Genomic DNA, 16,093 nt, shown 5'->3' on the forward strand with positions numbered 1-16,093 from the left:
GATTACGTGAAGAAAAATTAAAAATATAATAATTGATAGACACACGTTCTTTAAAAAATGTAACTTTTGAAAGTAGTTATAGTAATCTCTACTTAAGTGATAATAGTCGCCTGATTCCTTTATTTGTTTAGGTAACTTGATCTGATAATTTTATATTTTATAGAAGTATCATTATATATTGTTTTCTATATAGTCCATAAAATGTGACTCAGTGGGCCATTGTCAGGGTTTTTCTTTTTATCATTGGTTATAACAAACCACAACAAAATACACCACTAATTATTCAGTAGGATATAAATTACATAATTATTAAATAAAATGAACAGGAAAAGGAACTATGTTAATATATATCTTTCATCTTATCATTAAATATAGACTATATAGAAATACTTTGCTCCATCTTCTAGTTTTTGGACTATAAAAATATTTAAAAATAGGTAGCAATTATCTGGAATTCATTCCTTAAGATCAAGAGGATTTTTTTTTCTTTTTTCATTTATGTAAAAGTATTTTGCTCAGTACCACTTTTGATAAAACCTAATGGCTCAGAAAATGACAAATTCTTTCTTTTAGGAATATAATTTAACACCATGCTACTTTGCTATAAAATTTTGAAATAACAACAATTTAAGAATAATTTAAATTTGTATATTGAAATGACTTATATATTAATTCGAAGATTTAAACTGGCATTAAACTTAGACAGTGTTAGAATTACGTTCTGTTAACAACTGTGACTAATATTACTTTATGCATTACAAAATGAAGTAAAAGAATTACAAAAAAATTTCTGACTAATGTTGAAAATTTTGCAAGTTTAAAAAGTTGACTATAAGGTCAGAAAATTCAAAGTTCAGATGTGGTAACTAAGATGTGGTAATTTTCAACGAAGATTAGTGTTGAAAAATGATTTCCCTAATGAATTAATTTCTAGATCAGGTATGTTTTGTGATATGTGGTAAGTTTTAATATTGATGTATGTTGCCATAACTTAATTTGCCATTCTTCTGAAGAAGGAATTGTTCATAATTTCCAATGAGAATCATGGAGAATCATAGCAGCTGTTAATATTTAGACAAGTTCTCAATCCATAGAAATAGAGGTGCTAGAATGGAAGCACAATGGTTAGAGTTGAAATATCTGGTAGTTTGAAGCCACTATCAAAAAGCAGTCTAAATCTGAGGAAAATTATTTAGGGATTTTGGCCTTCCATGAATATTTTGTCAGTAATTTCTACAAAATATAGAAAGGTAAAGTTAAAGTTTTCCCTGTCCAGTCATGTCTGACTCTAGGACATGGTGCTCATTTCCGTTTCTTGGCTGAGGGAGCAAGCATTGTCAAAAGACATTTTCCATGGTCATATGGCCAGAATGACTATGCACCAAAGGCACACAGAATGCTTTTACTTTCCCACAGAAGTGTTACCCATTTATCTACACTCATTTGCATGATTTCAAACTGCTATGTGGGCAGGAATTGCTATGTGGGTCGAGGAGCGGAAGCTCACCCCTTCCATGGCATTTGGGTCTTGAACCCGGGCTGTCAAACTCAGCTTCTTTAACCACTGAGCCATTGCGCCCCCTCCATTAAATATCTATTAGTAATTAATATTTGAATCCTTCTTAAAATATACATTAGTATTCATTTGAAACACTGTATATTGATAGGTCAGTGAAGAAAAGAGATAAAATCTAAATAATGGGATCGCATATTGTCAGTGGGCTATCTTGTGTTGTTTCTCAGGATCACTTCATTTCATTGTTCTAGCAAGTTTGTGTATGCTTTGTTAAAAAAAATTCAAGGGCAACAAGTGTATTTCTAATAACAGATCACACTGAAAATGCCTTGATTCATAATCTGGGCATGTTCATTTCTTTTGGATCTTAATTTATGACCTTTAGCATCAGGGATCATTATTTTTCTGTGCTGTTTTATGATAAAATTATTTGTAGCTTTATTTTAATGGAGGGGATTTCCCCCCCCCTTATTTTTGCAGCCAGATGTACCTCCTTGCCTCTCAGAAGAGCAGCTTCATGCCCTTCTGGAAGACTGTATGCAAAGCTTAAGAAGAGGATGTGATCTTAATCTAACCAGATGTCAGGAAAATTCTGTTGAGAGGATGAGCCCTTGTGACATCTTTGAAGAGAACATGTCAGACTCTAGGAATGAAGTGTTAGATGATATTCAACTACCAGCAAACGAGGAAATGCTTGGAGACGAGTATGAAAATATAGACTCCTGCTGTAATCCCAGCAAGACATTTTTTGAATTTTCCATGTCAGAGAAAAAGGGAAATGAAGAAAACCAAGAGGAGGCACCAGACACTGCTAATGGCTCTGAAGATTTCTTCATGTCAAAGGTTCCCACTACAGACAAGATGAAAAGGCCTTTTCTTGATGAATCTTTTTATTGTGTCAGCATGAACAATGAACTTTCCACAGATGCCAGCATTCCTAGCATAACACTAAAAACCAGAGGAGGTGAGGCTGTTAATAAACTTTTAGACCAAGCATTTGATTATGATTATAAAAGCCCAGATAAGTCAAGCAGGATTTCATCAAACATATGCACTAATGTTTGATGGTTATGCTGGTTATGCGCAAAAGTACAGAATGATGTTGAGAATAGCAGACCATTTCAAAATGTTTTCTTAAATTTCAATTCACACAAGGATATTAGCTATGCCTCTTTTTCCATGGCAAATTATTTTAAACATGCTGCCAAGCTTCTCATTTTTCTCTTCAAATACAGGCATCTCATCTGCATCAATTGCATTAATTGGAATATTATTTAGTCTGATGCATTCTTCACAATATTTAATAATATTCTTAAACTTTGCTTAAGTGTGTTCTTTTATCACACAACAATATTTCTTCTGCTCCTTGCTGGGCAATAAATAATTAATGTTGCTGTTGAAATAAGATGATCCCTCTGAAACTGTTGCAAAATCCAGTTGCTCTTTTGCTTGTAATATTTTGAAGTTAAATAACACTGGTACTGGATGGAGGAATTTGAATCAAATAAAAAAATCAGAATAATACTCAGAAATGAGTATTAAAAATACTGATTTATTCATTTCAGAGGTAAATAGCAATATCTTTCTTACATTGTCTATTGCTGCTTTCCTTCCTTGCTGAACTTAGGTTGCATTTAGTATTTACTAAATGTCACCTCTTATTTTGCTAATATTTCATGCCAGATTTAGAATATAACGCCTATGGATATTCTCAGTCCTCAGGTAATGGTTATCCCAAATGTGCTTTTCAAAAGGTAACTGTATTGTTGGTCGTCCCCCCCCCCCTGAAAACATTTTGCTTAGTTAATATACTCTTCTTTCACCATTTCTTTCTTTTTTATGTGTCATTATGAATGGATTGTGACTGGGCCATTGTGTTTCTGTTAAGACCTGTGGTTAAAATTAGTGGATTAAATGCCATTGAATGAGGTCGTTACTCTGAAACAATGCAGTTGTTGAAAGAGGGATTTTATAAGGGCAGAAGATGGGGGAAAAGTGTGATGGGAGAGAGGAAGGAACATGGATAACAAAATAGATTTGGTTAGCTCTCTACATATCTCCCATGGTTCTACTACTAATGTTAATTATGCTTTAGTTAAGTGTCTTTGCCCTAATAAATATACTAGTCTTAGTCTAGATTTAACCATTCATGCCCTAGGGATAGATTATTAATGCTAACCTCACTCAAATAGACTGTAAGGTTCCCATGTTATTTAAATGCAGCTTGAGCCATTGAAATTTTATCTATTTGGAGAATTAAGAATATTTTTAGGCTCCTTGAGAGTTTTTAGCTTTCACTGAATTAAATACAATGAAATATTTTTGTCTGGGTCTTGCATACTTTTTAGAGTATTTCCAGCAGGGTACATAATAGCCTTTAAGTACTCCTGTTTTAAGTGATAACAATTAGAATAATTTATTGTGTGAGAACAGATTTGCAATTAATGTCTCTGGGGAAAAGATTAAGAATGGAGGTCATTGCAGTATAATTTATGAAATTTGTCAAAGTACCTCTGGCTCCTCCAGTACTGCATAGAGATCATATGAAAAGGAATGCTCTTACTAATATCAGTATTGATTGGCAGAAGTTAAATAAGATAGATAGGTAAACTTTATTATACTTTGACTAGCACAGATACAAATATGCATCTATAGATAAAATTCTACATATATTACAAAATATGTGGTTATAGAACTGTGTAATGCAGAAAAATATTAAGATGGTGATGATGAGATTTCTTCTGACCAACCAAATTCAAAATCTATATTTTCAAGTTGAATACTAAAGACCTTTCATTAATCCAGAAATGGTTTTATTTCTGTGCAGATGAGCTGAAAGAGGAAGATGTGAATGAAGAGTAATGTTCTACCAACCTAAACAACGTTGGTAAAATCTACTTCATTAATTCTTTGTGTATTGTTTCAGGAAAATTTGTCTCATAATTAATATTTTTGTCTCATTTTCATGTTGCAATAGGACTTCTAAATAAATACCTCCTGATTAACTTCTTTCTGGGGATGGCTTATGGACATGCAAATGTTTTACAGATCTAAAACTGTCAAGCTCCTCTATCTGCCCATATATATTTCAGTTATATCAATATTTATATTGTTCAGCAAATTTATGTAAGTGATAATAACACTTTCCTAAACATAAACTATATTTAAACATTAATATAACTATTTTTATGTTTGTTATATTCATTATTCCCTCATGTTAAGGGCTCATATGGAAGGAACCCAGTGCATGTACAGTCATATGTTTTCTGGCATTTCTCCTTAGCGTGCAATAATCTGTAAACATAAATATCATTTCAATAAACATTTTTGGAGGTGGATGATTATCTAAATCATTCAATAGTTGAACATCCTGGATTTTTTTAAAACAAAGCAAACGTGCAAAGAATAATGTGAATAACATACACAAGCTATTGGCAGGTATTAATCTGTTAATCTGTTATTAATCTCAGACATTTGGCTGTCTGAGATCTTTCGTATGATCATCTATCCATTAGCAAACTGTATTTCTTAAAAGAGAATCTGTACCAGATGGAGATATCCGGTATCAATAAAGTGCAGGTAGATTATGGTTGCTTTACAGCACAGGTGTCAAACTCGTGGTTTCACGTTGCTGTCATGTGATATATAGTGATGTTTTTCTCCTTCACAGAGCTGGGGTGGGCATGGCCTGCATGTGATGCATCTGGCCCATGGGCCACCAGTTTGACACCCCTAGTGGGGTGTCTTGTCTTACAAGAATAGATTGACATTTCCTTTTAATGTTGTTCTTTTGTCCTTTTAACCTGTGTGGAACTTCTGATTCTAACAATTAGTGTGACTTTTCAAGTTTGAAATGAGAAGGGATTTTTAGTCACACTACCTAAAAAACCACATTGGCCTAAGAAGCATTGTCATAGAGGAGAGGGTGGGTGCAACAGCTGCTAACTCAGACATCAAAAGGAATACAAGTAAGTCAGGTTTAGATTTGCTATTTTCACATGTTTTAAGAACATGGAGAGGTTTTGGCAGATAGGAGAAGAGTGCATGAAATCAAGAAGCAGAAACAAACGTGATTTTTCATTTGTACAAATAGATTTGCAGCAATCAGTTTAGCAGTGGAACACCCTAGGATGGTGCTGTGTATTACTGTTTTTCTGAAAATAATGGGAAAAATAATGCTCACTCAAGTAAAGAAGCAGACAAACATTGACTATAATTCAGATAAATTAATACAATTGTTCATAATAGGCTACAGCAGTGATGGCTAACCTTTTTGCCATCGTGTGCCAAAAGCAGGGGGAATGCAGGAGGGGTCGTGCGTGTATGCCCACACCCATACTTTTATGTGTCCCCCATGCATGCACATGCAATCCCCCCTGTGCTCTCCCCCCCGGTTTTGGTATGAGATGGCACAGTGGACCCATTTTTCACCCTCCCCACGCTCCAGACTCTTTCTAGGAGCCTGGGGAGGGCAAAATGCCTTCCCCCCCAGAGGCCCTCTGGAGGCTGAAAACAGCCAACTTCTGGTGGGCCTAGAAGGCTTGCGTGCCCACCAATATGGCTCCGCATGCCACCTGTGGCACACGTGCCATGGGTTCGCCATCACGGGGCTAAAGTAATCGGGTCTCTCTGTCCTGGTTGGGACAACATGGAGGAAGGGCCTAGCAATCTCTACTTTTCTGACAGTTCATTTGCATTCTCTATAGTTCAACTAGGTTTTTATGCAACATTGATCTTTCTTTTTATATTTTTGCAAAATTCTAAGAAAGCACCAATAAATTAGATGTGTCACTATATTCTGACATAGGTTTGACAGAACTTGTCAGCTTATTAGTTAATACAACTTTACATTGTTTAGCAATGTATGCAAGACATTACTCATAAACACCAGATGTTCTGTTCTTAACCACAAGTATTCCACAATTCAGCCTTTTTAAATTAACTGGCTCACCATTCCAGGTTCCTGTTTTTTCAATTCTAGGGTCAATTTATAAATTGAATTGAAATAATTCAATTTGTAAATCAATATATTATTTTCTGTTTATTAATAATTTAATTTAATGTATTAATTTAATGTATTAATTTAATGTATTAATTTAATGTATTAATTTAATGTATTAATTTAATGTATTAATTTAATTTAATAATTTAATTTAATAATTTAATTTAATAATTTAATTTAATAATTTAATTTAATAATTTAATTTAATAATTTAATTTAATAATTTAATTTAGTTAAATCAATTAAAATCTTAATAATAAATGTAATTATTAATAGTATTTAATATAGCTTTTTGAAACAGATATGCCTTCATCTTCATCACTGAACCTATAGCCTGTAGCAGGGTTATCAAACACAATTTCATTGAGGGCCTCATCAGGGTTGTGTTTGACTGCAGGCATAGCCAGGGTTGGTGTTGCCAGCTTGACGTCACTTTTGTTGGGGGAATCTGTCGTGGCCCAAGCGCTCTGCCAGCAAAAACGGGCTCCTGAGCTTCATTTTCGGCTGGGATGGCCTCCTGCAACCCTCTCCAGTGAAAATGGAGCTCAGGAGGGCTGCACATGGCTCCCGGGCTCTATTTTGTCTGGCAGAGGCACCGTGGGCCGGTCTTTTGCTGTTTTCAGGGCAGCCCCATGGGCCAGAACTAAGCACCCCAGATCTGGCCCATAGGCCTTGAGTTTGACACTCCTGGCCTATGGTGTTTTCTGTATTAATCAGGCCAATCTCAATGTATATGTGCCTTCTTCTACCCATTCTGGTCAGCTAAAAAAGTACATCAAGTCATTTTCATGTAATCTGCACTTCATACCGTATTTTTCAAAGTATAAGATGCACCTTTCTCCTCCCAAAAAGCGGCTGAAAATCTGCATCTTATAGACTGAATACAGCATTTTTGGCCTCCTGAAACCATGCCCCGCTCATCCCATTTTTCGCAAAAAAGGACATGCAGAAGGTTTGGGAAGCCTGCAAAGGGCTCCCGGGGGCTGGGGAGGGCAAAACCGAGCAAAAAATGGGTATGTTTTTCACAAAGATGGGGCTGTTTTTGCCCTCCCAAGCACCCAGGAGCACTCTGGATGCCTTCCAAACTATCTGCATGCCCCGGGTTTTGCAAAAATAAAAAATAAAAAAAAATGGGCCCATTTTCACTAAAAACAGGATATTTTTTGCTTGTTTTTGTCCTCCCCAGACCCCAGGAGCACTCTACAGGCCTCCCACACCCTCTGCACAGACACCCCCCCTTTTTTTTTTTGCAAAAAACAGGGGCATTTTCGTAAAAAAGGGCAGTTTTTTGCCCTCCCCAGGAGCACTCTACAGGCCTCCTACACCCTCTGAACACCCAATTTTTTAGAAAAACAGGTCCGTTTTCACAAAACATGGGCCCATTTTCCGCCTCCCAAACCCCTCACATGTTGCATTTTTGCCCTCTCTGCATGCCTCTTTTTCACAAAAAACATGCAGACGGTTTAGGAGGCCTACAGAGCGCTCCTGGAGGCCGGGGAGGGCAAAAGCTTTTTTTAATTTACCTCTTCAAATCTTGGTAAGTCTTATACTCTGGTGTGTCTTATAGTCCGAAAAATACGGTAGATCCTTCATTTGACCTGGGATTTTTACTTTGACTCAGTCGTATATTTTTCTACCTTTTCGGAACAAGCTTATCCTATATCTGTGGTGTAAGGAAACAAAAGACAAAAATCTGAAGGAATATATTATAAGAGAATGTACGTTAAAAATTGATCTAATTATATATGGTCAATGATACAGCTGGACTCAGGAAGTAAACTGAAGACATAACAAGACATAACAATGAAAGAAGGAATTTATCATGATTAATGTATTTGTAAATAACTGGAAAAAAGTGATCTTAAAGAGGAAGGAAGGACCCTGAGAAAGACAACAGAAATTTAAACTCTTATAGAGAGTTAAGATAATTTATTAGGATATATTTACACATTGTTACTCATTTATGACACAGAGACAAAAATATGTGATAAAACAGACACAAAATCTCAAAGAAGTAATAAAAGTGGGCAAAACTATGAGGAAAAATCAATCAAATGTACACCAAGCTGCAATTTGAGGAAAAATTGTTGCAAGTGTTCTATACATGGTTTATATCTTCACCAGTGACTCCAAGATGAACAAATTGTATAACTATAAATGTTGGAAATAACAAAAAAGGAATATTTTTCTCTAGTTATTTTATTTTTTTTAGAAAAAAAGACTAAAAATGCTAAAAAGGGAAACCGCCCAAAAATTGAATTAATATATTTAATATCTAATATATATTTATTAGATATGATTCCAGAGGCTTAAATTAAAAGTACCATAATTTATTAAAGTATATTCGAACAATGATAAGGTTCAATGGACAGATAAGGGAAACTTTGCCTTCAATACAAGATTGGGGGACTAATGTTGGAGAAAATGTTGACATTGAAAAATTGACTATATGTATATATTCACAGCAGAAGTCTAATTGAATTCAAGCAGGAATTGTTCATTTAAATGCCATGTATACATCAACAAAGCAAGTCAAGATACCCACAATATGTTATTTAAAAAAAAAAAAGATAAATAAAAGAAAAAATAATTAAGATGACTCAAATAGAAATGAGTAGTACAGGTAGTCCTCAACTTACCACCTCAATTGAGTCCAAAATTTATGTTAAATGAGAAATTTGTTAAGTGAGTTTTGTCCCATTTTACAATTTTTCTTGGCTCATATGTTAAGTGAATCACTGCAATTGTTAAAGTAGTGACCCAGTTGGTAAGTGAATCTGGTTTCCCCACTGATTTTGCTTGTCAGAAGTTCCCCAAAAGGGTCCACATGACTGGAGCACTGCAACTGTCATAAATGTGTCTCAATTGTCAAGCATTCAAATGTAAATCACGTGACCCTGGGGATGTTACAATGGTCATAAGTGTGAAAAATAGTCATAAGTCACTCTTTTGAGTGCTGTTGTAACTTTGAACTTTCACTAAATGAACAGTTATAAGTCAAGAACTACCTGTAATTCCAGGTGATTAAAGTGTCATAGAGTTTAACATAGTTGTGCAGGAGAGGATCTTCTTTTGGAGAGGATATTTGCCTTGATGTCCCATTTTTGCCACAACATTTTTGCCATGTTGTTTCATTTCCCCGCCCCCCCAGATTTCCCAATACATGTGCTGATGTGGCATCAAGATCAGCAATAAAACGAAGAAACACAGACTTTACTTTTGTGCATTATGTGTCATAAAGCATTGCAATTGCATATTTCAGTTTGCCTAGCATCATCAATGCCAATCAGAGGTCATGACAGAACATTGAATCCACGTTCAGTTCACTTTTTGTGTCTGACAAATGTATGAGTCTACCCATACCATGGGGTTGTGATGGGTCAGACACGACTCTGCAATTAACAACAGTGTGTCTTTCTTGCAATTTACAGCAGCCTCTAGGCCAGTGCTTCTCAACCTTCCCAATGCCGCGACCCTTTAATAGAGTTCCTCATGTGGCGGTGACCCCCCAACCATAAAATTATTTTCGTTGCTACTTCATAACTGTAATTTTGCCACTGTTATGAATCGTAATGTAAATATCTGATATACAGGATGTATTTTCATTATTGCAAATTGAACATAATTAAAGCGTAGTGATTAACCTGCCAATCTCGGTTTGGGAGAAGATTAGCCAGGCTGGGATTTTCCAGGATAAAACGACTTCCCTGCCTGCCTCCAGCAGCAGTTCATGGTTTACATGAATTTCATTTTATTAAGTGTAGTTATTTTACATTCCGTTCCTCCCACCCACCCAGTTTTCTTTTCTTTTCTTTTCTTTCTTTTTTTCTTTCTTTCCTTCTTCCTTCCTTCCTTCCTTCCTTCCTTCCTTCCTTCCATTCTTCCCTCCCTTTTCTTTCTTTCTTTCCATTCCTCCCTTTTCTTTCTTTCTTTCTTTTTTCTTACTCTTTCTTTTTCTTTCTTTCCTTCCATTCCTCCCTCCCTTTTCTTTTTCTTTCTTTTTCTTTTCATTCCTCCCTTTTCTTCTTTCTTTCTTTCTTTCTTTTTTACTTTCTTTCTTACTTTTTCTTTCTTTTCTTCCATTCTTCCATCCATCCCTTTTCTTTCTTTCTTTCTTTCTTTCTTTCTTTCTTTCTTTCTTTCTTTCTTTCTTATCGTTACAATCAGGCATGGGAGCATGTAGCGGTTAAGGTTCCACCACAAAAGCGCGTAGGACAAAATCGCGCTCGACAAAAGCGTGCTGTGACGTCATCACAGCGCGACGAAAAAGATCGAAAAATTGTAAAAATAAAGCGAAAACCTTACCCTAAGCCCCCAAACCTAAACCTAAACCTAACCCTAAACCTAACTCTTAACCTAACCCTAAACCTAACCCAAAACCTAACCGTTAAAGTAACGAAAAACCTAACGCTAACCCTTATCCTAACCCTAACGCTAACGCTAACGCTCTAAAGCTAACCCTAAACCTTAACCTAACCCTAACCCTAACCCTAACCCTAACCCTTACCTTTATGTGAATCAGCTTGCTTTAATTTAATTTTTATTAATTTTTATTTGAATTTTTCGATCTTTTTCGTCGCGCTGTGATGACGTCAAAGGCGCGATTTTGTCGATCGCGCTTTTGCCGTCCGCGCTTTTGACGGGTCACGAGCGGTTAATTCATGCGAGGAATCAATTTAACACAGATTAAGAAATTGCCCTTTAAATGGAATTGCCCTTTAAATAGTCTAGTTTTAGGATTAGAACTCAATTACTGAAGACAGTGGCTCAGAAAATAATTACAATTTTTTTTACTACAGTACTACAATTGCCCTTTCATCATTTTTCTTCTGCTGCTCATTTCTGCTAGCTGATAAGTGCAATTAACTATCTTCATAGCATTCTTAATGCTAAATAATATTAACAGATTTTTCAATGCTAAATGAAATAAAAACAGATTATTCACAAATTCTCACGTTCAAAAGGAACACAGTCAGAAGACCACTGCTTTCTTGCAGATGGTGTTTTGGCTGAATTGGGGGGGGGGGGGGGGAAAGGGTCAAGCAATGCTGAGCATACTCCAGTAATCCCAGTCCATGCTTTGCCTTTCTTTTCTCACTTTTGTCAAACTCAGAAATAGGTGAGAAGGTTGAAGCAAAAGGAGGAGGAAAGGAGAGGTAGCGGGGAAAAGTCACTGCTGGGAGACATGGGAGGAAATTCAACACCAGCACTTTGTTGTTTAACCTCTTGTAAATCCCTGCTGAAAATAATTGCAAATAGTAAAAACTGTAAAAAGCACCCCCATTATCCATTGTCCATTATCACCTTTGCTAAGAGATGCATACCCACTTTTAAAATGAACCCTGTCACACTGTGACACAGTTATAGAAAACGTGCAAAACATAACTACATTTAAAATTATGCTGACAAAAATGCGTTAGAGAAGTTGCATTTTCCCTTTTTGATGTTCTCTATATCCCCTGATTGTGTAAGAGTAAATGTAACATTAAAGCTGTTTTGAAATATCTGCATAACTCTTCTCACGCTTTTCTTTTATGCATTCTGTTCTTACTGTATTTTCTGAGGCTAAATCAAGTGTTGAATATGTGCCCATGGAAAACATTTCTAACTCTGGTTTAGATTGTATTCTAGTTGTTTAAATAAAAGAAAACACTAGAGGGAAATTTCACACAGGATTAAGGATCATCTTCCTCCATGGAGAGTTCTTTGTTCCAGAAGATGTGAGCTCTGGGGTCATTGCATTTACATTTCCCTTCCCAAGGTGGCGCAGTGGTTAAATGCAGCACTGCAGGCTACTGCTAGATCAGCAGGTCAGCGGTTCAAATCTCACCGGCTCAGGGTTGACTCAGCCTTCCATCCTTCCGAGGTGGGTAAAATGAGGACCCAGATTGTTGGGGGCAATATGCTGACTCTCTGTAAACCGCTTAGAGAGGCCTGAAAGGCCTATGAAGCGGTATATAAGTCTACTGCTATATTGCTATTATTCATCCTAGGGAAGCTATCTTCAGAATGAGGGACACTGGTCTTCCAGATGTAGCAAATCAGCAGGCCATGTGGTACACTATTACCACCCCCACGGGGCTAGGGGCTGGAGCTGCCTCACACAGCCCACACCAGCTTATCTCAGGGCCCCTCCAGCCAGGCTACCCATGCCCTGACATCTACCTCACTTTGCAGAGGCAGCTCCAGAAGACCCATCCAACAAGACCCTGCATGGCCACTGGCCCATTTCTTCTGCTTCCTCATGGCCACAATGGTGCAGGAGGCCAAGCACGAACCAGTGCTGTAATCACGAAGTGAGTCAGGGTGGTGGAACCACCTCACACTGGCGCATGGAGCAGTTCTACCTCTTGCCTCATCTCGTGGTCATGGCACCTGTGTGTTGCTCAGCCTCCTAATCCATTGTGGATGCGAACAAGGAGAAGAAATGGGCTGGTGGAACTCAAGGTCTTGCTGGATGGGGCTGCTGGAGCTGCCTCTGCAAAGTGAGGCAGGTGTTGGGGCATGGGTTGCCTGGCTGGAGGGGCTCTGAGGTAAGCTGGTGTGGGGTATGTGAGCCAGCTCCAGCCCCTAGCCCCGTGGGGGTGGTACTAGTGTACCACATGGCCTGCTGATTTGCTACATCTGGAAGACCAGTGTCCCTCATTCTGAAGATAGCTTCCCTAGGATGAAGGGAAATGTAAATGCAATGACCTCAGAGCTCACATCTTCTGGAACAAAGAACTCTCCATGGAGAAAGATGATCCTTAATCCTGTGTGAAATTCTCCTATAGTGTTTTCTTTTATTTAAACAACTAGAATACAATCAACACTTGATTTAGCCTCAGAAAATACAGTAAGAACAGAATGCATCAAAGAAAAGCGTGAGAAGGTTTATGCAGATATTTCAAAACAGCTTTAATGATACATTTACTCTTACACAATCAGGGGATATAGAGAACATCAAAAAGGGAAAAAGCAACTTCTCTAACGCAATTTTGTCATCATAATTTTAAATTATGTGGCGGCAACAGTAGTGTACCACTTGTCCTCCCCCCCCCCCATGAGCAAGCAGAAAAAGTTGGCCACCTGTACATGGAAAAAAAATAAGACATCCCTCAAAATAAACCTGGTCTTATTTTCGGGAAAACGTGGGTATTGATTTGGAGTATTGTGAGTGTTGGGCCACATCTGAAGGGCCACAGTTTTCTCACCTCACAATGAACAAGTATGCAAAGCATTACTCTTAAACACACCCTACAAAAAAGGACATCGTAAATAAAGTTCCAGAAAATGTACTTTGGCTTGACATTCAAGCAGAATTCAAACATTTCGATTGTTTCATATTCTTTCTAATCACTGCTTAGGCTGTTGAAACCTGCAATGCTTTCTTCTCTTACCTATATCACAGCCCTTTTCCATTCAGACTATTGACTGATCTGAAAAATCATTTGTTTTGATTGATATCCAGAAAGTATTTAACGCATCACATTTATTTACTACTTTCAATAGACTGTTTCTCTAAATCTAAAATCTAATAATTTAAACCATATTAGTACCTAAAGGCGCCACTTTAGGTGAGATGGGCAGCTATATAAATTCAATAAATAAAAATGCTATAACAGCCTGTTATTAATAAAAATCTATTCTATTCTATTATCAATCATATATCATATCATTACTATGGTTTATGCACAAATGAAATAATTATATACCAAAGAAGGTCCTGCACTATGAATAGTAATTAGAATATGGAACAAACAGGGATCTTGTATACACATAATACCTTTGTTACAAATATGGGACTTTGTTTTGAGATGACTTGGCCCCAATTAAAAGCATAAGACTGGCAATTAACATAGATTTAACATGGTGTCAGCAAAATAACAAAATAACAAAATCTCAAATTCCTAAGACCAATAGTATATTTTACTAGAAATACGTAGAAAAAAATTCACATTAGTGGTATCTAAATTTATTTGAGATTTAAAGATTTAGAGATTTGAGTGCACACACAAAAAATATGATAGGGCTTATTTTCGGGATAGGGCTTATTTTCAGGGAAACACAGAATATTAGAAAAACACCAACATGGCCTATTTAATTGAACTTTCCAAAAGAAAAAGAATTTGTGCAGCTTCAAATAATGCTGTGAAGTTTTCATAAAAAGAAAGCCCATGGTTTTACTTTCATGCAGTTCTTTTTGTTTCAAAAGTGTGTTCTATTTCTGGATGATTTATGTGTGCCATTTTGAAATGGTTGGTTTAAGTATACCCATTTTAAACTTTTAAAGCTGTGAGCCTCAATTATCCACTTTACAAAGGCATTGGCTGTTATCCAGGTGAAACTGGTCCAGTGCCTCACTGACATCAAACAAACTCCATGAATCAGGGCATTATGTACATCTGTTTCCCTCATGTATTAGACAGAAGTTCTGCAATCATATATTATTTTTATTTATGTAAAATATTTCAAAGCTGTCAACATTGAAATGTCTTTTTATTAGGTATATAAACATCTTACATGATGTTCAGTATTAAGGCATGTATATACATGGATGGAGGTGGTGTTCCACAGCTATATATAACTTTGCCTAGATAGTGGGTGCTTAATTTAACTGGCCTGGTATATGTTAAGACTACTAGAATTGACTAGCTTATTTATGATTATCATCCCTCCCTCCCTCCCTCCCTCCCTCTCATCTGTCTATCCTCAATTTATATGACCACCTGTCTTATACAAAGTGACTTCCAATAAAACCAATGCCTGATACATATTATAAAACCAATTCAAACAATTAATTACTAAAACCAAGTTACAAGAGAGACAAAATCATAAAGTTATGTGTGATGTCATCACCATACAGATTCCCTGCTGTCAGGGAATTCCCAGACCTGATAGAAAAAAAATGAGTTTTCCAGAAGGGTTGAGCTAATCTCAATTCTGATTAAATGATTAGCAACATTAGCATGATGAAGATCTATCATTATATGAGTACTAAATGTTACAGCAGAAACAGGAAAGCTTCCTATTTGGGTGGTATTTTGCACACCATTAAGGTCTTATCATGGAAAACGGAATGCAAAATGCCATCCAAATAGGAAGCATTTATTATTTCTGCTGTAACATTTAAAACCCATATAGTATTGTCAACTTTCAAAACTACACTGGCTGAGGCATTTTTCCCCGTTTCTCATTTGCCACACAGATGGGGGGAGGCTAGAGATTTGGGGTGCCAAAGTCTTCTCAACAAGTGCTGAGCAAGAATGGATACGAGGGCCTGAAATGTAAAGTGAGCTCTAACTGAAGTGGCAGAGGTTCAAAAGAAGCAAGCAGATAAAAGGTGGTCCCCTCAGAGACCGTTTTACATTGGGGAAAAGATTTACCTCTCCACTAAATACTTACAACTAAAACTGCCCTGCAAGAAGCTAGGTTCTAAGTTCCTAAACTCGTTCTCAATAATGAATGTCATCAACATTGCAGCTAAAAATTCTCTGCCTACATCCTATCTTCCAGGGCAGCTTATTGAAGCCAGTAATAGGTTTGGAGCTATGACCAGTAGCTCAGGTAGCTCCCAGTCCCATAGTAGTAGAAGC

At 36.7% G+C, this 16,093-nt stretch overlaps 1 protein-coding gene across 1 annotated transcript in view; it reads left to right on the top strand.

The window, feature by feature from the left end:
* FSIP1 (fibrous sheath interacting protein 1) overlaps nucleotides 1-4,852 on the top strand; it is a 59,124-nt gene extending 54,272 nt beyond the window's left edge. Inside the window, exons 12-13 of the mRNA XM_014070557.2 lie at nucleotides 1,997-2,480; nucleotides 4,344-4,852. Of these exons, the coding sequence (XP_013926032.2) occupies nucleotides 1,997-2,480; nucleotides 4,344-4,378 (519 nt within the window). The 3' untranslated portion in view covers nucleotides 4,379-4,852. The remainder of the gene's footprint in view (nucleotides 1-1,996; nucleotides 2,481-4,343) is intronic.
* The last annotated feature ends 11,241 nt before the right edge of the window (nucleotides 4,853-16,093 follow it).

The sequence above is a fragment of the Thamnophis sirtalis genome, unplaced genomic scaffold (assembly GCF_051295495.1).
Source record: "Thamnophis sirtalis isolate CommonGarterSnake01/CBP01778 unplaced genomic scaffold, rThaSir2_p1.2 scaffold_1, whole genome shotgun sequence".
Taxonomy (NCBI): Eukaryota; Metazoa; Chordata; class Lepidosauria; order Squamata; family Natricidae; genus Thamnophis; species Thamnophis sirtalis.